Source organism: Ziziphus jujuba, chromosome 5 (genome assembly GCF_031755915.1).
Source record: "Ziziphus jujuba cultivar Dongzao chromosome 5, ASM3175591v1".
Lineage (NCBI taxonomy): Eukaryota > Viridiplantae > Streptophyta > Magnoliopsida > Rosales > Rhamnaceae > Ziziphus > Ziziphus jujuba.
In genome coordinates this window covers 3,338,127-3,358,693 of record NC_083383.1, presented here as the reverse complement: position 1 = coordinate 3,358,693, position 20,567 = coordinate 3,338,127, and the positions used below count along the sequence as shown (strand labels likewise).

Sequence of the window (20,567 nt, the reverse complement as noted above, 5' to 3'; positions counted from 1 at the left end):
ATGCTATGCTTGCATTGCAGGGTGATTTTAAATGTTAAAAAAAAAAAAAAAAAGTTGCTAACGTAATCAAAGCATAAAATGCATTGAATTTTTCAAGCTGAAAATCATTTTGATATTAACATCTAAACGGTTAATTTGGAATATCATCTATTGTCAGCATTACTTCCACACTTTCTGTCTCCAAATTGCTGAATGATATTATATTTATGAATTTACTATAGCATGACTAAGTTATTTGTTTTGGTGATACTATAATCTGCATTTATTTATTCAAAAAATCTCAATTTAAAACTATTTTTCAACTGCTTAAAAATTTGAAGTCCACCCGAATTATTAAGTTGGGTCAGGCAGCCGAACCAGAAACAAAACTTTAATCTAGACCCACCCCCCTCTCCAAAAGAGGAAGAGAAAATAAAAAATAAAAATCATTGAGTCAGCACACCCAAATTAAAAGATCGATAAACTGGAAGCGAATCTTGCTCCTGATTCTTAGCCCGTAATGGCCTCTGTTATAACATCCATTGGCAACTTTTTAGTGTTGTGTCTTCTCTGCTTGTCAATTTGTCAACCATTTTCATCTTCAAAGCCTGATGTTTTGAGCGAAGGTTCATCACTATCTGTGGGCGAACCAGAAGACGTTTTATCTTCACCGGATGGAACTTTCTCTGCCGGCTTCTTCCCTGTGGGGGAAAATGCATATTGCTTTGCCGTATGGTTTAGCGAGCCATCCTACAAAAACAACAACAAGGCTGTCGTTTGGATGGCGAATCGGGACCAGCCCGTCAATGGAAGATACTCAAAACTCACCCTTCTCAAAACTGGTAATCTTATACTAACCGACGCAGGTCGGATCACGGTTTGGTCCACTGGCACCGACTCTCTATCATTAACCCGCTTGCAACTCAACGACTTCGGCAATCTTGTCTTGATCAATTCGGAAAATGTTGTTCTATGGCAAAGCTTTGATTCGCCTACAGACACCCTTCTCACCGACCAACCACTCACTAGATACACAAAGCTTGTCTCCTCCAGAAGCCAGATCAATTCCTCCTCTGGTTTCTACAAGCTTTTCTTTGACAACGACAACATTCTCCGTCTACTATATGAGAGTATAGAGATTTCAAGTGTCTATTGGCCTGACCCTTTGCTTGTAAGCTGGGACGCCGGAAGGTCCACCTACAACAATAGCAAAATTGCCATTCTTGATTCCCTGGGAAATTTTAGTTCCTCTGATGATTTTACATTCATGTCTGCGGATTATGGTACGAAGATGCAGAGAAGGTTGAAGATTGACTATGATGGTAATGTGCGATTGTATAGCAGGAAAAATAGAGGAGAGAGATGGGTTGTTTCATGGCAAGCCTTTTCGGACCCATGCATGATTCATGGTATTTGTGGAGCTAACAGCCTCTGTAACTATGTTCCCAGTATGGGTAGGAAATGCTCTTGCATTCCAGGATATAAGTTGAGAAATCAAACTGATTGGTCTTCTGGATGTGTGCCAGAATTCGATATCTCCTGCACCAAACATGAATCTACATTCCTTCAAATTTCCAGTGTTGGATTATACGGGTACGAGTACGGAATTTTCTCCAATTACACATTGGCCGAGTGCAAGAATTTATGCTTGCAATTGTGTAACTGCAAAGGGTTCCAATTCTCATATGTACCATCCAGTGGTAATTTTAAGTGTTACCCCAAGACTTTATTGCTTAATGGATACCGAGAGCAGAGCCTTTCCGGAGACTTATATTTGAGGCTGCCCCAGAGCTTCCTCCTTTCTAAGCCGAACTCCTTAGTGGAATTCAGTTTAAACTGCTCCGTCCAAGAAACTAAACAGCTTGATAGAACGTATACACAAAGTACTGTCAAGCAATCGGTGAAATTCATTCTCTGGTTTGCCTGTGGATTGGGTGGATTTGAAGTTATTTGTATTCTTTTGGTGTGGTGCTTATTGATCAGAACCCAACGAAACTCGGGTGCAGAGATGGGAGGCTACCTTCTTGCTGCAACTGGATTCAGAAGATTTAGTTTTGCAGAGCTACACAAGGCCACGAAGCGATTTAGCGAAGAGATTGGAAGAGGTGCAGGAGGAATTGTTTACAAAGGTGTATTATGTGATGCTCGGGTTGCAGCAATCAAGCGACTTAAAGAAGCTAACCAAGGAGAAGCTGAATTTCTAGCAGAAGTCAACACCATTGGGAGGTTAAACCATATGCACTTGATAGAGATGTGGGGATACTGCACAGAGGGAAAGCACAGACTTTTGGTGTATGAGTATTTGGAGAATGGATCTTTGAAAGAAAATTTATCCTCTAATATGCTTGATTGGGAGAAGAGGTTTGGAATTGCTCTGGGAACTGCAAAAGGCCTAGCTTACTTGCATGAAGAGTGCTTGGAATGGGTTTTGCACTGCGATGTGAAGCCTCAGAACATACTCCTAGACTCTAATCATCAGCCAAAGATAGCAGATTTCGGAATGTCTAAGCTACTTAAGAGAGGAGAGATTAACAATTCAAGTGTATCCAAGATTAGAGGTACCAGAGGTTACATGGCTCCGGAGTGGGTTTCCAACCGTCCAATCACATCAAAAGTGGACGTCTATAGCTATGGGATTGTTGTGTTGGAGATGTTGACAGGGAAAAACCCGACCACCAAATTCCGTGAGCTTAATGCCACAGGGGAAACAGAGCACGGGAAACTAGTTACGTGGGTGAGAGACAAGGTAAATGAAGCTCCAGAAATGGAAACACGGCTGGAAAAGGTTGTTGACGCATCTGCAAGAGGTGAATACAACGTGGAGAAGATGAAAATTCTACTGGAAGTAGCTTTAAAATGCGTAGAGGAGGATAAAGATGAAAGACCTGATATGAGTCAAGTAGTTAAGACTCTTCTACCCCATGAGAATGATCACTAAGGACAATATTTATGATGGTGCATGCCTCAACGATATTCGCAAATAATTAAGGAATTGGAGAGAGTTAAATTGGACTAAGTTGGAGTAAGAGCCTTTTTTTTTGTTTATGTTTTCTATTTTTCTTTCATAAAAAAATATAATAAATAAATGACTTGTTTTTGTAAGTTAAGAAACCGGTTTGGAGTGCTTTTACGTCTTGAAATTGATGAAGAATCCTACACATTGTAAAGCTAAAGCTTTTAGTAATTCAACAAAAAAAATTTATTACATATAAAGAATATATACTATATAAGTTGCAGATATTTTTACTTGTTGGAAATTCGGTTGGTTTGCTACATGGCTTATTCTCCCTAAGCCAAAGGTGAAGTGAAACATGTTTGTTTAGTGCAAATAATTAGGTATTATGTTAATAGATTTTTATATGTACATCGAGTTCTGCAGATTCCTAAGAAGAAACAAAGTCCATTTTTCCTCTACGTACCATATGTTACCGATCACTTAGCAACTATCGAGTGAATTCAAATCTATTTGCAACTTGCCATATATACTATTTAAAACGAAATATTTTTGCGGATTTCAAGAGAAGAAACAAAACCGGGTTCATTAACTGATGGAAAATGCCAAATGCCGTTCTTTCAAGAGAGACAGCAAAAATTATTGGCAAATGATAAAGATGAAAGATGAAAGTAATAACACCACCTTGATATATGAAAGCAAACATATTTGGAATAATTATTTTCTTAATGCGACAGAAGATGTATCTAGGTTGCACCGTACACTTATATGTCATTATTAATTTTTTTTTAAAAATAATTATTTGCATTCTGTTTTATTTATAATATTATTTTAAAAATTTTAGGCTCTCTGTATACATCGTACTGAAAAAAAACTAAACATTTCAGTAGTCAAGTTGTTGTGGAAGTCGTTGAGTAGTCACCCTCCGTTACATAGGACCGGTGTTCACCCAGAATTTTTGCAATGCTTTCCACACCTTTGGATGAAGGTGTGTCTTTTATCCAACGGTCGAAACTTGTCTTTGGCATTCGACTTCTAGTATCAAAATAAAAGTTAATAAGAATGGCCTTTGCGTCGGTAGACAATCAAAAACAGCTGCCATGTATCTATTTGTCGTTGATAATGCAATGCTTATTGACCAAAATAATAATAATAATAAAGATAATAATAATGCTATGTTTTCAAATTGCCTAATACTATTAATGAAATAAAATAAAGCCTAATCAAACGGTAGAATGCATTGAATTTTGCAAGCTGAATTAATGATTTGAATGGAAATGAATACGACCTTTATCCAAATTGATACTATTTAATATTAATGTTTAGACATTGCTGTATAGTTGAACTTAATTATCAAATAATATTATAATTTACACGGTTACCCGATAGCTGAAGAAACAATCTGCTTAGTAAATACCCGTTTGTGAATAAGAAAATTGGTTGACCTCGATCCAATCCATAAAAATCTCAATATAAAATTAATAATAATTTTAAAGCTGCTTGAATATTTTAATATATAGTAGAAACCTCCCTCAGAATTGAAGTCCAGTCATGGCCGCCGAACTCGAATTAAAAATTTAATGTAAACGATACAGTGACCACAATCAACTTAATTATATACATATCCAAGTTTAAATGTTGGTATTTTATTCCGGGAGCATAGCTTGCATGAATGGATTCTGCTATGGCATTCATATCCAATTTGTTAGTGTTGCATATTCTTTGTTTGTCAACTTCTTATCCATTTTCATCTTCTATGCCTGACACTTTGGGTGAAGGCTTGTCTCTCTCTATCGATAAACCAAGCGACGTTTTAACTTCACGAGAAGGAGTTTTCACCGCCGGCTTTTTCCCGGTCGGAGACAATGCATATTGCTTCGCCATATGGTTCAGCGAGCCATCCTACTACAACGACGACAATCGGGCCGTCGTTTGGATGGCAAATCGTGACAGCCCGGTCAATGGAAGACGCTCGAAGCTGACCCTCCTCAAAACAGGTAATCTTATATTGACCGACGCCGGTAAGGCAACCGTTTGGTCCACAGGCACCGCCTCTCTCTCATTGACCCGGTTGCAGCTCTACAACTCCGGCAATCTTGTTTTATTCAGTTCCGAAGGTGTCGTTTTATGGCAAAGCTTTGATTGGCCTGCAGATACCCTTCTTACGGAGCAACCACTCACCAGATCCGTAGAGCTTGTCTCGTCCAGAAGCCCGACCAACTTGTCCTCTGGTTTCTACAAGCTTTTCTTTGACAACAACAATGTTCTAACTCTGCTATATGACGGTATCGAGATTTCGAGTGTATACTGGCCATACCCATGGCTTATAAGTACGGATGCTGGAAGGTCCACTTACAATAACAGTAGAATTGCCATACTCGATTCCTTTGGGAATTTTACTTCTTCTGATGATTTTACATTTGTGTCGGCGGATTATGGTGTGAGAATGCAGAGAAGGTTGAAGATTGAGTACGATGGTAATTTGCGATTGTACAGTCGAAAAAATGCAGGAGAGCGTTGGGTTTTTTCATGGGAAGCATATCCAAGAACATGCAATATTCATGGCATTTGTGGAGCTAACAGCATCTGTAATTACGTTCCTGGTGGTAGGGAATGCTCTTGTATTCCAGGATATAAGCTGAGGAATCAAACTGATTGGTCCTACGGTTGTGAGCCACAATTCAAGCTTTCCTGCAACAAAAATGAGTCTAAATTCCTCCCACTCGACAGTGTTGAATATTATGGGTATGACTACGGCTTCTTCCCCAACTATACGATTTCCGAATGCGAGGATTTATGCTTGCAATTGTGTAACTGCATGGGGTTCCAATTCACATTTTACGAGGACAATGGTTATTCTAATTGTTACCCCAAGACTATGTTGCTCAATGGATACAGAGCAGCATCGTTTCCAGGAACATTGTATTTGAGGCTCCCCAAAACCTTCCTTCTTTCCGACAGTAACATCTCTAGTTTAAACTGCTTGGGTCAAGGAATTAAGCAACTGGACAGAATGTATACCAAAGGCCATACCAATGAATTCGTGCAATTCATGCTCTGGTTTGCTTGTGGATTGGGTGGATTTGAAGTTCTCTGTTTTCTTTTGGTGTGGTACTTACTACTTACAAGTCACCAAAACTCGGATGCAGATGTAGGACGCTACTTTCTTGCTGCAACTGGATTCAGAAGATATAGCTTTGCAGAGCTACACAAGGCCACAAAGGGATTTAGCGAAGAGATTGGAAAAGGTGCAGGAGGAATTGTTTATAGAGGTGTGTTGCCGGATGCTCGAGTTGCAGCAATCAAGAGACTAAACGAAGCTAATCCAGTGGAAGCTGAATTTCTAGCAGAAGTGAACACCATTGGTAGGCTTAATCACATGCACTTGATAGAGATGTGGGGATATTGCGCGGAGGGAAAACAGAGACTTTTGGTGTATGAGTATTTGGAGAATGGATCACTAAAACAAAATTTAGATAGCAATACGGTTGGTTGGGACAAGAGGATCGAGATTGCAGTGGGAACAGCAAAAGGCCTTGCTTACTTGCATGAAGAGTGCTTGGAGTGGATTTTACACTGCGATGTAAAGCCTCAAAACATTCTTCTAGACTCCAATTATCAGCCGAAGATAGCAGATTTCGGCATGTCTAAACTACTTAAAAGAGGGGAGCTTAACAATTCAAGCTTGTCCAGGATTAGAGGAACCAGAGGCTACATGGCTCCCGAGTGGATTTCCAACCTTCCCATAACATCAAAAGTGGACGTGTATAGCTATGGGCTTGTTGTGTTGGAGATGTTGACTGGGAAAAGCCCAACATGCTATGCCTTTGATGTTAATGGGCTTGGCGGTACAATTCTTTCGTGGGTGAGGCACAAGGTTAATGGAACCTCAGAAGTGGCACCGTTGCTACAAGAGATTATGGACCCATCTATGAAAGGTGAATTTGACATGAAAAAAATGAAAATTCTTTTGGAAGTAGCCTTGAAATGCGTAGAGGAAGATAAGGATAAAAGACCTACCATGAGCCATGTACTTGAGACGCTTCTACACCATGACAAACAATGATAACTCAGGATACCATTATAGCAGAACTTATAGATTTGGATTGGAGAGAGCAAAGAGTTACATGAACGGAGTTTGTAAAAAAATGGGCCGAGTATCTAAAGGAGCCTGGTGAGCAATTGGGCTAGGTTCGGGGAATATGAACACGATGAAAAAAAAGTTGGGGATACAAAAACTGTGTAAGAGTTGGGACTTTTTTAGTAAGGACTTGTGCTTGGTTTTATTTGTGCTTGTCTATGTTTTGTTTTGTTTTGTTTTTTTTTTTTTAATATAAAATAAATATGTGTGTGTGTATGTGTGAATATATAAATAAATAAAGTTTATTAGTTGTAAAGTTTACTGCTTTCACCAAAAATTTCGATTTGGCTTAACTCATGTCTCATGCGTGTTCCCTTTTACCCAGATAGGGTTCGTTCGGGTAAAACACTCATTTTGCGTCAAGATTCTACGGTGATTGGTATGTATTTCACCAGGGAAAAATTTCTAATACTCCCGGCGTATGGAGCACTCAGAACTCCTGCCATTTATTAACTGACACGTGTATTACTATCAAAGTAAGAAACGCCGTTTGCGGCCCTTTGTTTTTTTTTTTTTTTTTTTTTTCCTTAATCCTTTTTAACTCTTGGTCAAGGCAACACATTACAACAGTAATTGAAATTTCCCCAAACCATCAATTGAAATCGAGACCTGAAAGATTAATTATGAAGCAATCGAGTGTTTTCTTTGGGGTTTTTCTGCCCAATCCCTATGCCATTTGAGAGCGGTAAATCGCTCTACCCAGGGATTAATATCCCAATATTGTTATCTGGGTACTTTCTGATTGTCACCTCCTCGTCTTCCAGCACTCAAATTTCTCTGAACAATGAGAAACTTACCGATGGGCCGTCGATTAACAGAGGAAAAACAATAATAAAAAAAAATAAAAATTCAAGAACCAGATCTCACTTAATTCTTCAATCCTTCAATAATGGCAAAATGGAACCAAGTCACTATTTATCTAATGGATGGTTTTTTAGATTTCTGATTTTTTGTTCAAGAGGATAAAATCATTTGCAAAAGAATCCTTGGATATGGTCCTCCTTACGAGCTCAGCAATGTTGGTTTTGGATGACAACCCAGAAACCGAACAACGGAGGAAAAAATGACGAGGACGAAGGCTTTCTTTTAAAAAAAATTAAAATAATACACGTGTCAGTTAGCGAATGATAGGAGTTCTGAGTGCTCCATACTCCAGGAGTACTAGAAATATTTTCGTATACCAGATCGTGGGTCAAAGACTTTTTCTCAAGTAGTCAGGTCAATTAACGTGTTCCATACTGCTTGCTGCCGCCCTACTCTTAAGAATTCTAAGCACTTTCAATTGCAAACCAGACTCTATGCTTTAGTAATTAAATATTCACGCATAAAATTGATTATTCCTAGTTCAGCAAAAAAAAAAAAAAAAAAAAAATTGATTATTCCTATTGAAAGAGCCGGGCTAATGTAGCATTTAGTCCAAAGCATTTTTGTTGTTGTTGTTGTTTTTTATTTTGTAAAATGCCATTTTCCTTCCTTTTAAACATATTAATGGAGTCTCAATTTTGTATTTAATCTATTTTTTATTGCACTATCATGCGTAGGTCAAACAAAAAAGTTATTTTGCTCTTTTTCTTTTATTTTATTTTCTTGATTTTGGTCGTTGTTTTAATCCATAAACATAAGCTGTAACCAACCAAAAAAATTTACTCATTTTTTTTCTTTTATTATTTTTTTATTGGGTGATTGGATGGGAGACTGTTTTTTTTTTTTTTTTTCTTTTAACCCTGTTTTACGCATGTACTAGTAGTCACTGTATCGAAAGGAATTGGGTAGAATGATTCAATTTAAATCATTGTTCTAAATAATAATGGTTCACCTGACACCTTAGTTATAGTGATTTATTAAATTTAATCATTTATATACAAAAATTAAGTTCATGAAATCCCCTTCAGAAAACCCAAAAAAAAAATTAAAAAAAAATCGTCTCCTTATATAACAGCTCTATATTTTATCGATAGTATGAAATCATAAAATACACAATAAAAATAAAAGAAATACAAATTAACGAAAATTCTATTTAAACAAATATCTTAAGCTAATAAAGACTGTGTTATGGTTCAAAAAATAAATAAATAAAGACTGTGTTACTTAAATTTGGAGATGATTGTGAAGTAAATTATTTCTGTTTTCAAAATTTTATTGGCAACTGGGAACTAGAGATGAGGGAGACATATGCCAAATTGTGGAAGATAGGATCATAACGAGTATTTAGTTCTGACGTATTTGGCGCATGTATAACATTAATCCGTCCAAGAAATGTTCCAAGAATTGAAAGTTATGGAGCATAACAGCAAAATCATTCGACTTGAGGTCTCCACTTGGAGGAACCGAATTACAACCCCAGAAAATAAAAATAAAAAATAAAATAAAGAAAAGAAGAAGAAGAAGACTTCCAAAGTCTTCAGCTTCATGATGACAAGGACGCGTATTTATTAAAAACTTTATCATGACCCTTGAAATGGGAAACCAAGAAAATTAATATGATTCGTTCGGTAAAAAAATATACTTCTTAGAAAAAAAAAAATAATAATAATATAACATATGATTCGGGGCAATTATAAGATACATAAGATACAACATTCCAGACGAAGAATACATGGCTTGTTTGTTTATCTTCTTCTCTGTCCTCCTTCTGACAATTTGTTCCGCATTTTCCTCTTCGAACTCCGATACTCTACGAGAGGGCGCATTTCTCTCTGTAGAGAAACAAGACGACGTTCTAGTTTCCTCCAATGGTATTTTCTCTGCCGGATTTCACCCTGTGGGCCAAAACGCTTACTGTTTTGCCATATGGTTCAATCATCCTCTTTACAACTATCAAAACGTCACCAGCCGCACGGTGGTTTGGATGACCAATCGTGACGAACCAGTGTATGAAAAGGTCTCAAAACTCTCACTGCAGAAAGATGGCAATCTCGTATTAACCGACGCTGGTCGACTTGTTATCTGGGCTACAGACACTGCTTCATTGTCACCTGCCTTCTTGTACCTTCACGACAACGGCAATCTCATGCTAAATAATTCCAAGGGTGTTTTGTGGCAAAGCTTTGATTCCCCCACTGACACTCTTCTTCCACTACAGCTATTCACCAAATCCACAAAGCTCGTGTCATCTAGAAGCGAGAGTAATTTCTCTACAGGTTTCTATACCTTCTCTTTCAGTGATAACAACCTCCTTAATCTGATTTTTGATAATTCGGAGGTTTCCAGTGTCTATTGGCCTCCTCCTTGGCTTGTGAGCTGGGAAGCTGGAAGGTCCACATACAACAACAGCAGAGTTGCAATGCTTAATTCGTTGGGCAATTTTAGTTCATCTGATGATTTTACATTTTTAGCGACGGATTATGGGTCCATTTTACAGAGAAGATTAAGGATGGATTACGATGGTAATATCCGACTTTACAGCCGAACAAACGATGGAGCAGAATGGTATGTTTCATGGGAGGCCATTCCGGATCCATGCAAGATTAATGGCATTTGTGGGGTTAACGGCCTGTGTACCTATGATTACAGCTCTGGAAGAAAATGCTCCTGCCTTCCAGGTTACAAGATGAAAAATCGTACTGATTGGACTAAAGGCTGTGAACCAAAATTCAATCCCTCCTGCAACAGAAATGACTCTAAATTCATCAGGCTTTTCAGCGTCGAGTTCTACGGCTATGATTACGGCTTCTTTCCCAACTACACTCTTAGCCAATGCGAACAGTTATGCTCGAGTCTGTGTAACTGCAAAGGCTTCCAATATTCATTTTTCAATACCGGCATCATTAACTGCTATCCAAAGAAGTTGCTGCTGAATGGATACAGAACTCCGAGCTTCTTCGGAGACCTGTATTTAAGGCTGCCCAACTCCTACCACCTTCCTCAGGAGAAAACCCTTGAAGAATTCAGTTTGGAATGCTCCGACGTCACTGCACAAGAGCTGAACAGGACGTATTCAAAAAAGCACGAGAATCAGTCGGTGAAACTTTTGTTGTGGTTTGTTACAGGAGTCGGAGGATTCCAGCTCATTTGCTTTGTTTCCGTGTGCTCCTTCTTGTTTATTAGAAACCAGAGAGAGGCACGTGACCATATAGGAGGCTACCTTGTTGCGGCAACCGGGTTCAAAAGATATAGCTTCGATGAGCTTAAAAAGGCCACTCGAGGTTTCAAAGAGGAGATTGGAAGGGGTTCTGGAGGAATCGTTTACAAAGGTGTACCATCGGATGATCGTGTTGCAGCAGTGAAGCGGCTCAATCAGGAAGACAACCAAGGAGAAGCTGAATTTCTAGCAGAAGTCAACACCATAGGGAGGCTAAACCATATGCACTTGATGGAGATGTGGGGTTACTGCGCTGAGGGAAAGCACAGGCTTCTGGTGTACGAGTACTTGGAGCATGGGTCTTTGAAACACAATTTGTCTTCTAATGTGCTTGATTGGAAAAAGATGTTTGAAATAGCCGTTGGAACAGCTAAAGGCCTTGCTTATTTGCACGAGGAATGCTTGGAGTGGATTTTACATTGCGATGTGAAGCCTCAGAATATACTCTTGGACTCTAATTATAGTCCCAAGGTTGCAGATTTTGGTCTGTCCAAGCTACTTAAAAGAGGAGAGCTTAACAATTCAAGGTTCTCTAGGATTAGAGGAACAAGAGGGTATATGGCTCCTGAGTGGGTTTCAAACCAGCCCATCACATCCAAAGTGGATGTATACAGTTATGGGATTGTTGTATTGGAGATGTTGACTGGGAAAAGCCCAACGACTGATATTAAAGCGGTGGACGAAACAGGTAAGACAGAGAATAGGGGATTGGTGAGTTGGGTGCGGGAGAATATCAAGGGAAGTTCTTCTGATGAGATTGAACCGTCGCTGGAAAAGATCATGGATCCTTCCATGGGGGAAGAATGTGACATGATGAAGATGGCAAAGCTTTTAGTGGTAGCTATGAAATGCGTGGAGGAAGAGAAAGGTGGTAGGCCTACAATGAGTCAAGTCGTTGAGATGCTTCAAGATAATCATTAGCAGGATAGAGCATGCATTTTAGGTTCTCGATTTCATCAAATATATTAACGTCATATTTGATTTGGCATCTAAGGTTAATGGTTTTCTTTTTTTCATTCTGTTCTCCGTTAGTTAAATTTCAAGTTTTAGCCCAAAAAAAAAAAATAATAATAATAAAATCTTTGATGGCTACTACCTGTTTTATGTGTTGAATGAATGGCTACAGTCTCCTTTTTTTATCTTTTTTTTTTGGGTAAAATTTTTTTCTTTCTAAGAGGTCATTTTAAAAATGCGTGATTGGAAGAATTAAAATATTTGTTAAAACTATTAAAAATACAGACCAAATCTTCTTGGTTTCAAACAATTTCCCTTCCCCCTGTTGCAATTTTGACCCAAAAAAAAAAGAAGACAAAAGAAGGTAAAATACACTTTATTTCTCTCAACTTTACTATCTTTTTCATTTTACCACCTAATTTAAGAATTTTAACACATTGCCACCCAAACTTATGTTTTCCTAGCACTTCACTATAATGTCAAATAACTGTTAAAGAAACCTAACGAGATGGTTACATGTGCACCTCAAGTGATCAAAACCAGGGGCATTTGATGGATATAAAAATTAATCCCCATATTTCATGTTTGAGAAGCAAATAAAGTGCCAAAAGGAATGCTTTGGTGCCAAAGAAAAGCCCTTTCATTTTCCGTGCCCTGCACATGTTCTTGGTAATAAAGGATTTTCAAATTATTGCCGCTATTATTGTTCTTCTGCTAGGTGACGCTTCTGTTAAGAAGTAAATAACAGTGTGTGTGTATGTGTGTCTGTCTACGTCGTATATGCTGCAATTGAGCTGGTTTTAAACAATTTCGCTACTTTCACACCACATGAGTAGAACAATGTGAGGTCTTGAGTATTTGAAGTATAATTGAACAATCCTAAATCTAATTTTTGAAATTGCGCTGCATCGAAGGAGAGTCTTAAGAATTAGCAGCCTGGAAGGAGAATCTGATAAAAGGTGTGAAAACTGAGTTTGGGTTGACATGGGATGCTAATATTCTTGACTGTAATCATTTTCGTCATATTCAAATAAGTTTGGGAAATTTGGTTTCGCAAGAAGCCAACCACATTAATAAACCATGATCTAATAGAGCCCCAATAAGATTAGCTTTATTAATAAAATAATTATACATTATAAAACTTACCATTGTACAGATGAAATTGGATTTCAATAATACAAAATTTATTCCCAAACCATTCAAATACATTTAGCAAACTAAGCTAATTTAATCATTAAATTCTATATTTACATACCAGATGTTGGGCTTTTTTATGCTCACACCCATAAAGGACACCCACACATCTAAAGCTCTAGATGATCTTCTATTCTTTTTTTCAATATCGATGCTAACAACAAAATGTAGAGAAGAGAAGTTAAGGATTTGAAAATCCTCTGTTACCGAAAACATGAGCGGGGGAAGAAAAATGAAAGGGCTTTTCTTTGGCATTAAAGCATTCTTTTTGGCAGTTTATTCTTCTCAGACGTTGAATGTGAGGATCAATTTTTCTTTCCATCAAATGCCCCTGTTTTTGGCGGAAGAGTTGCAAATATGTTCATCCCGTAGACATTGTAGTGAAGTGCTAGGAAAACATTAGTTTAGGTGGCAGTGTGTTAAGATTTTTAGTTCAGATAGTAAAGGGAAAAGTGTGATAAAGCTCAGAAGAGTAAAGTGTATTTTATTAAAAATAATTGTAAGCATTCTCACTTAATATATGATTAAATATAAGATTTGGATCTTCTTCTTTCGGTTTTTTTTTTTTTTTTTCAGTTTTTATTTGTTGATTTTTCATCATAATCATACATTTTAAAACCATTTAATTCAATAATTAAAATGAATGACATTTAATATATCATATGATTTTTACATCGTCACTAAAGTCTCGTAATACATGAGCTTTCTAAGTCTTTTGTGTAATACATGAGTTTTCTTTTTCTTTTCTTATTAATTTTTTTTTATATTAAATGTTAATATCAAAAAAAAAGGAAGGACAAAAATCAAATAAACATTTAAAAAAATTAAAAATTTAAAAAGAAAATAACATGTAAGGCCTAAATGGAAGCTCAAGTGGTGGTGCTGCAAAATATATTTGCGTTTGGCGGCTGCGAGGCGTGAGGTCCAGAAATTAGAGTCCATTGAAGAGCTTAATCCGATTGAAGACTTACTTGATTCAATATAACCTGTTTTTTTTAATTATTATCAATTAGTCGATAATATTGAATTTAAGTAATTAAAAAAAATTAAAAATAAAATACAGAGAAAAGTTCTTCTTTGCTCCCCCATCAATTCTTGTTTTTCTTTCTTTTGATTTTTATAGATTTTTTTTTTTTTTTGTCTCAAATTAAACAAGTTGATACGCGGAAGCTTCAGAAACGAAAATACAGAGAGAGAAGAAAGAGAAGAGCAGAAGTATTTATGTTGGCATATATAAAGTAAGAAAATAATTTTTTTTCTTTGACTTTTTCTTAAAAGAGATTTTGAAAAAAAAAAAAATTCAAGTGTATTGCATAACAGGCTTTAATAATAATGTGAAAATTATATGTTATATAATAATATATTATTTATTTTGACCATTAAATTAAATACTTTTAAAATGAATGACCATAAGAAAAAGTCATAAACATAAATAAATATTGAAAAATTAACAGACAATGTAAATTCTAAAATATAAAATACAAAAGTATTAAATGGAATTTGCTATGGGTGGATCTACATGGTGACCAGGGGAAGAAAAATGTCCCCCTCAAATTTTTTTTTTTTAATATTCATGTATTTTATTTATTTTATAAAAAAATGTTTTGAATAACAAACAGCGCCCCTCTCAAAATATAAAATAGATAAATGTGCCCCTATTATTTTTTCTCTTTCAAAATTATGTATTATATTATTTTTATTTTTATTTGTACAACATTTTCCTTTTAAAAGTATAATTTATTCTTTTAAATAGCTAGTTTTATATTGAAGATACGTAAAATTATTTTCCGAAATTTCTCAAACTAAATTTTCTTCTTTGTCCGAAGTAAAGGCCAATTTTTTCCTAATCCGGTTATAGTTATGTCTCTAAAGTTTCTCAATCTAAATTTTTCTTCCTAATCTAGCTATTATTGTATGTGTCTATTTTGGTAAAAACTCTATTTTAGTTTTATTATCTAATTATTAATTCTAATTTTTCCCTTGCAAGTTTAGCTTCAAATTGTACCAAACAAATCATATTTTACAGTTTTGAATTTTAAGAAATCATTTTTGATGAAATTTTTTAACATATTATTATTATTATTTTGAAATAAAAATTTTTATATTATTAATTTAATATGATGAATTTATCGTAATTTAATATGTTATTATCAATATATATATACATAAATGAAGATTATATCTCAATAATATCCCTCTGAGTAAAATTTCTAAATCCGCCCTATCATATTGGCATCCCGTTTATAAGATATTAGATGAGTCCCATTCCTTGTTAATGATACGATTATAAATGAAAGTCTTAACTGGTAATCTTAAAATAAATAAATAAATAAATAAATAATGGTAATGACCTAGACGAGATGTGAAAGTCATGAAATATTCCTCAAACAAAATAAAAATAGTTATGAAAAATATTAATTTTAGACCGAACAAAGAGATTAAAAAAAATTAATTTTTAGTTTAAAATTTTTGTACCGACGTAAGGGGTGAGATCCAGATTTTTTCTATAGGTTTTCGTCACGTTTCACCCATAATTAAGAGCAAATGAACTTAGAACTGTACATTTTCATCTATATATAATCATAATAATAATAATAAGAATAGTAGTAGTAGTAGTAGCAATAACAACAACACCGTTGGCTATGTTTGCAAAAGACAAGTGGATTAAATTGACAATATGTATATTAATATATTTTGCTAAATTGATAAGAACCATTTGTGTTCTTTTTATGTTTATAGGTTTTGATCCGATAATAAAACTATTAAAAAACATTTTATAAGTTGATAAAAGGAATACAATTCTAGATTCAAATTTACATTTTGCTTTGGTAAAAAATTTCCCTCTAAATCGTAATATTGACCCAAAAAAAAAAAAAAAAGTTGAGTCAATGTTCTCTTCTTTTTATGTAAAAAAAAAATAAAAATGAAAGGACATCAATGTTAGAAGACGATCTTTATTTTATGCAGATTTCATCAGGTTTCACCTATAATTTAGAGCAAATAATAATTATATAACAATCTACCATCATTTTTTTTTTCCTATGAACTACAAGACACGTGGGCAAAATTAACAATCTCTGTTTTTTTTTTTTTTTTTTTTTTTAACTAAATGGATTAAATAATATATTTTCTCAAATTTATTGCTCAAAAATGAAAGGACTTCAAATTCGTAGTGTTCCACAACAGCTAGTCTTGTTATATTCTGGTCTAACTAATTTTTTTTTTTGATTAATTTTTTCAAACGATAAATATCTTTGTCGAACCTCTTTTTTATATAAATATCCCTGTCTAACTTAAAAATTAAAAATTAAAAATTAAAAAAAAGCTAAAATTAATAATGATATTCTCAAAAAAAGAAGAAGATAAATATAGTCATTCCCTCTTCTGTCACCGTAGAAAAGTGACAGTCTCTTCAGAAGGGCCATGACTGGTTGGTTGGTCCAATGGTTGCGTTAATACGGCATCCATGATCCATCCCCAGGGCCGGGAGAAAAACTTGGATGATACGGTTGTACCAGATCAGCTCTTCCATTCCAAGTCAACACGTGACACATATTGAAAATGACAATATAATTTCACATTTCCAATTTATTCCATTCACAACCAGGGCCGGGAGAACTTAAAACCTTCCGCATCATCTCACCATTCTAAGTCATCATCATTATTATTATTATTATTATTACATTTCATGAAAACGTAAAAACTTTTGCAAGCTGTTGTTTCTTCCTCAAAAATCTCTTTTCTTCCCCTTCCAGGAGGTCACTGCGCCGCCTTCCATTAATATTGATGTTAATACTATTTTTATTTTTTGAGAAACTCCATTAAAATAATAGTTAAATCAAAATTATCAACCGGTTTCCACTTTCCCATCCTATACTTTGTCTTTCTCTGCTCATGGTGGCTTCCATGGTTATTTTCTTTTACTTTCTGGTTTTGGCTTTAATTTCTTCTCCACTGTTATCTTCTTCAGCTTCTGATACGTTAAATGGAGGCCACTCTCTGTCCGTCGAGAAATCACACGACGACGTTTTAGTTTCTTCTAACGGCATTTTCTCTGCAGGTTTTCAAGCCGTTGGCGACAATGTGTACTGCTTCACCGTATGGTTTAAAAACCACCCAGGTGACCCCAATATATCCGAGGTGGTTTGGATGGCGAACCGTGGCGTACCCGTCAATGGAAAACGCTCAAAGCTGTCTCTGCTAAAATTTGGTAAACTTGTTTTAACTGACGCTAATAGGATTGTTGTTTGGGCCACGAACACTTTTTCATACTTGTCTGTTTCCTTACACCTCAACGACCTTGGTAACCTTGTCTTGACCAATTCAGAGCATGTTGTTCTATGGCGAAGCTTTGATTCACCCATAGACACCCTCCTTCCGCTTCAACCACTCACCAGGACCACTAAGCTTGTTTTGTCAAGAAGCCAGAGCAACGTCTCTTCTGGTTTCTATCCCTTTTATTTTGACAATAACAACCTCCTTAGCCTCCTTTTTGATAACCAGAACATTTCAAGTGTTTATTGGCCATCACCTTGGCTTGTGAGTTGGGAAGCCGGTAGATCAACGTACAACAGTAGCAGAGTTGCAATTCTAAATTCCTTGGGTAATTTTAGTTCTTCCGATGATTTAACGTTTTTGTCCACAGAATATGGTTCACTAATGCAGCGACGATTGAAGGTGGACTATGATGGTAACGTCCGACTATATAGTCGAAAAAAAGCAGGTGATGAATGGAGCGTTTCATGGCAAGCCTTTTCAGAACCATGCCAAATTCATGGCATTTGTGGGCCTAACGGTCTGTGTAGCTACGTTCCGGGTTCTGGTAAGCGGAAATGCTCTTACCTTACAGGTTATGAGATGGTAAATCATATTGATTGGTCATTTGGCTGTCAACCCACATTCTAGATATAGTGACCCGAATTCTTGTTGACCCGACCCGAAAGGCTCGCGGTGCGACCCATTTGGTGAAATTAATTTTGAAGAAAAATTTGGAACTCTGTAGTGGAAGCGGAGGTCTCGGGCAATATATATTTTTTTATGCTTTTGGGGTTTTTCGGCTATAATTGGGATTTTAGGGTATTGTGCAATTTTGCTCACCTTTGTACCAATTTTTCGATATTTGATTTGCTTCTCCCTGCCCGTGGTTTTCCCGTCAAGGGTTTCCACATAAATTATGTGTTTGTTCTTCACTTTCTTTTATTTCCGTTGCTAGTTATTTTTCTCCCAATTCCGTAACAAAATTCGAATCTTGCAGCAGAAGTGACTCTAAATTCCACAGAGTTTCTAGTACAGATTTCTATGGATATGATTATGGCTTTTCCCAAACAAAACTTACAATGAGTGCGTAGATTTATGCTTAAAGTTGTGCAACTGCAAAGGGTTTCAATACAAATTTTCTTTTGATAAAGGGTGTAAATGTTTTCCCAAGACGTTACTACTAAATGGTTTCCAAACCCCTAATATTTCTGGAGACATATACTTGAGGTTTCCCATAGACTACAACATTCCTGAGGAGAAACCCCATGTTGATTTTCTTTAAATTGCGCCAATCAATCAGATCCTAATAATGAAGTGTTGTTAGACTGGACGTATAACAGAAAGCCTGAGCATCAATGGGTCACTTTCACGTTGTGGATTGTCTCTGGATTGGGAGGATTAGAAATTGTTTGTTTTCTTATAGTATGGTGCGTATTGTTCAGAACCCAGCGAAATGAAGCCGAAGACATGCGAGGCTACCTTCTTGCCACAGTTGGATTCAAAAGATTTAGCTTTGCTGAGCTTAAGAAAGCGACCAAAGGTTTCAAAAGGGAGATCGGAAGAGGCGCCGGAGGAATTGTGTACAAAGGCGTGTTGTCTGATGCTAGAGTTGCAGCAATCAAAAGACTAGACGAAGTTAACCAAGGAGAGGCTGAATTTCTAGCAGAGGTCAACACCATTGGGAGGTTAAATCATATGCACTTGATAGAGATGTGGGGTTACTGCTCAGAGGGAAAACACAAACTTTTGGTGTACGAGTACATGGAACTTGGTTCTTTGAAACAGAATTTGTCTTCCGACGTGCTTGATTGGAAAAAGAGGTTCGAAATTGCTGCGGGAATTGCTAAAGGCCTTGCCTACTTGCATGAAGAGTGCTTGGAATGGATTTTACATTGCGATGTAAAGCCTCAAAACATACTCTTGGACTCTAATTATCAACCAAAAGTGGCCGATTTTGGTCTGTCTAAGCTACTTAGCAGGGGAGAGATTAGCAATCCAAGCGTCACGAGGGTCAGAGGAACCAGAGGTTTTTTGGCTCCGGAGTGGGTCTCAAACCAGCCAATCACATCCAAAGTGGACGTCTACAGCTATGGGATTGTTGTGTTGGAGATTCTGACCGGGAAAAGCCCAACAACCAGTGTTCAAGTTGTCAACAGCAGAGGAGAGACAGAGCATAGAAGATTAGTGAGTTGGGTGAGGGACATATTAAGGAAACTTCTGGCTTATGGCTTGAAAAGATCATAGATCCATCCATGAATGGTGAATATAACGTGAGAAAGATGGAAATGCTTGTGGAAATAGCTATTAAATGCGTTGAAGACGATAAAGATGCAAGGCCTACCATGAGTCAAGTAGTTGAGATGCTTCAAGATCATTAGCCACACAACAGATCCAAGGTTCTTTTCAAGTAATCAAAAGATGATTTCCGGAAAGCATATTTTGTTTTGGTCTTGTTCTTGTGATCATCCACACCAACCCCACCCCCCCCCCCCCCCCACCCCCCGCGGGGGCCGCCGCCGCGGTGGGCCCCAAAAAAAAAAAAACTCCTTTTTTCTTTTTTATATTTTATATTTTTTTGGTTCTTGGCTAAACGTGTTTGATACGTTGAATGAATGGCTACAGTTTCATCTCTCAACTTTATTATCTTTTTCATTTTACCACCTAAACTGAAAATTTCAACACATTGCCACCCAAACTTACGGTTTCCTAGCACTTCACTATAATGTCAAATCACTGTTAAAGGAAACCCAGCGAGATGGTTACATGTGCACCTCTTGTGATCGAAACCAGGGGCATTTGATGGAAAGAAAAATTGATCCCCATATTTCATGTTTGACAAGCAAATTAAGTGCCAAAAGGAATGCTTTGGTGCCAAAGAAAAGCCCTTTCATTACCGCTATTATTTTTCTTTTGCTGGGTGAGGTTTATGTTGTGAAGTAAATAAGAGTGTGTCTGTCTACGTCGATTGAACTGGTTTTGAACAATTTCTCTACTTTCACATGACATGA

General features: G+C 36.5%; 3 protein-coding genes and 1 pseudogene across 3 annotated transcripts; all 4 read left to right on the top strand.

Moving 5' to 3' along the window:
• Window positions 1-174: 174 nt before the first annotated feature.
• On the top strand, window positions 175-3,199 carry LOC112491990 (putative receptor protein kinase ZmPK1). The gene has a single exon (XM_025074672.3). The coding sequence runs from the start codon at window positions 500-502 to the stop codon at window positions 2,915-2,917; it is 2,418 nt and encodes an 805-aa protein (XP_024930440.3). The 5' UTR covers window positions 175-499; the 3' UTR covers window positions 2,918-3,199.
• A 1,241-nt stretch (window positions 3,200-4,440) lies between these two features.
• Window positions 4,441-7,277, top strand: LOC107420512 (putative receptor protein kinase ZmPK1). Its single transcript, XM_048476283.2, has one exon. The coding sequence runs from the start codon at window positions 4,605-4,607 to the stop codon at window positions 6,996-6,998; it is 2,394 nt and encodes a 797-aa protein (XP_048332240.1). The 5' UTR covers window positions 4,441-4,604; the 3' UTR covers window positions 6,999-7,277.
• A 2,370-nt stretch (window positions 7,278-9,647) lies between these two features.
• Window positions 9,648-12,246, top strand: LOC132803716 (putative receptor protein kinase ZmPK1). Its single transcript, XM_060817094.1, has one exon. It carries the CDS (start codon window positions 9,670-9,672, stop codon window positions 12,073-12,075), a length of 2,406 nt encoding a protein of 801 aa, XP_060673077.1. The 5' UTR covers window positions 9,648-9,669; the 3' UTR covers window positions 12,076-12,246.
• A 4,763-nt stretch (window positions 12,247-17,009) lies between these two features.
• LOC132799339 (putative receptor protein kinase ZmPK1) lies at window positions 17,010-20,040 on the top strand (annotated as a pseudogene).
• Window positions 20,041-20,567: the final 527 nt, after the last annotated feature.

Coding starts and splice junctions, on each gene's coding strand:
- LOC112491990 (XM_025074672.3), top strand. CDS start 500: ATGGCCTCTGTTATAACATCCATTGGCAACTTTTTAGTGTTGTGTCTT.
- LOC107420512 (XM_048476283.2), top strand. CDS start 4,605: ATGGATTCTGCTATGGCATTCATATCCAATTTGTTAGTGTTGCATATT.
- LOC132803716 (XM_060817094.1), top strand. CDS start 9,670: ATGGCTTGTTTGTTTATCTTCTTCTCTGTCCTCCTTCTGACAATTTGT.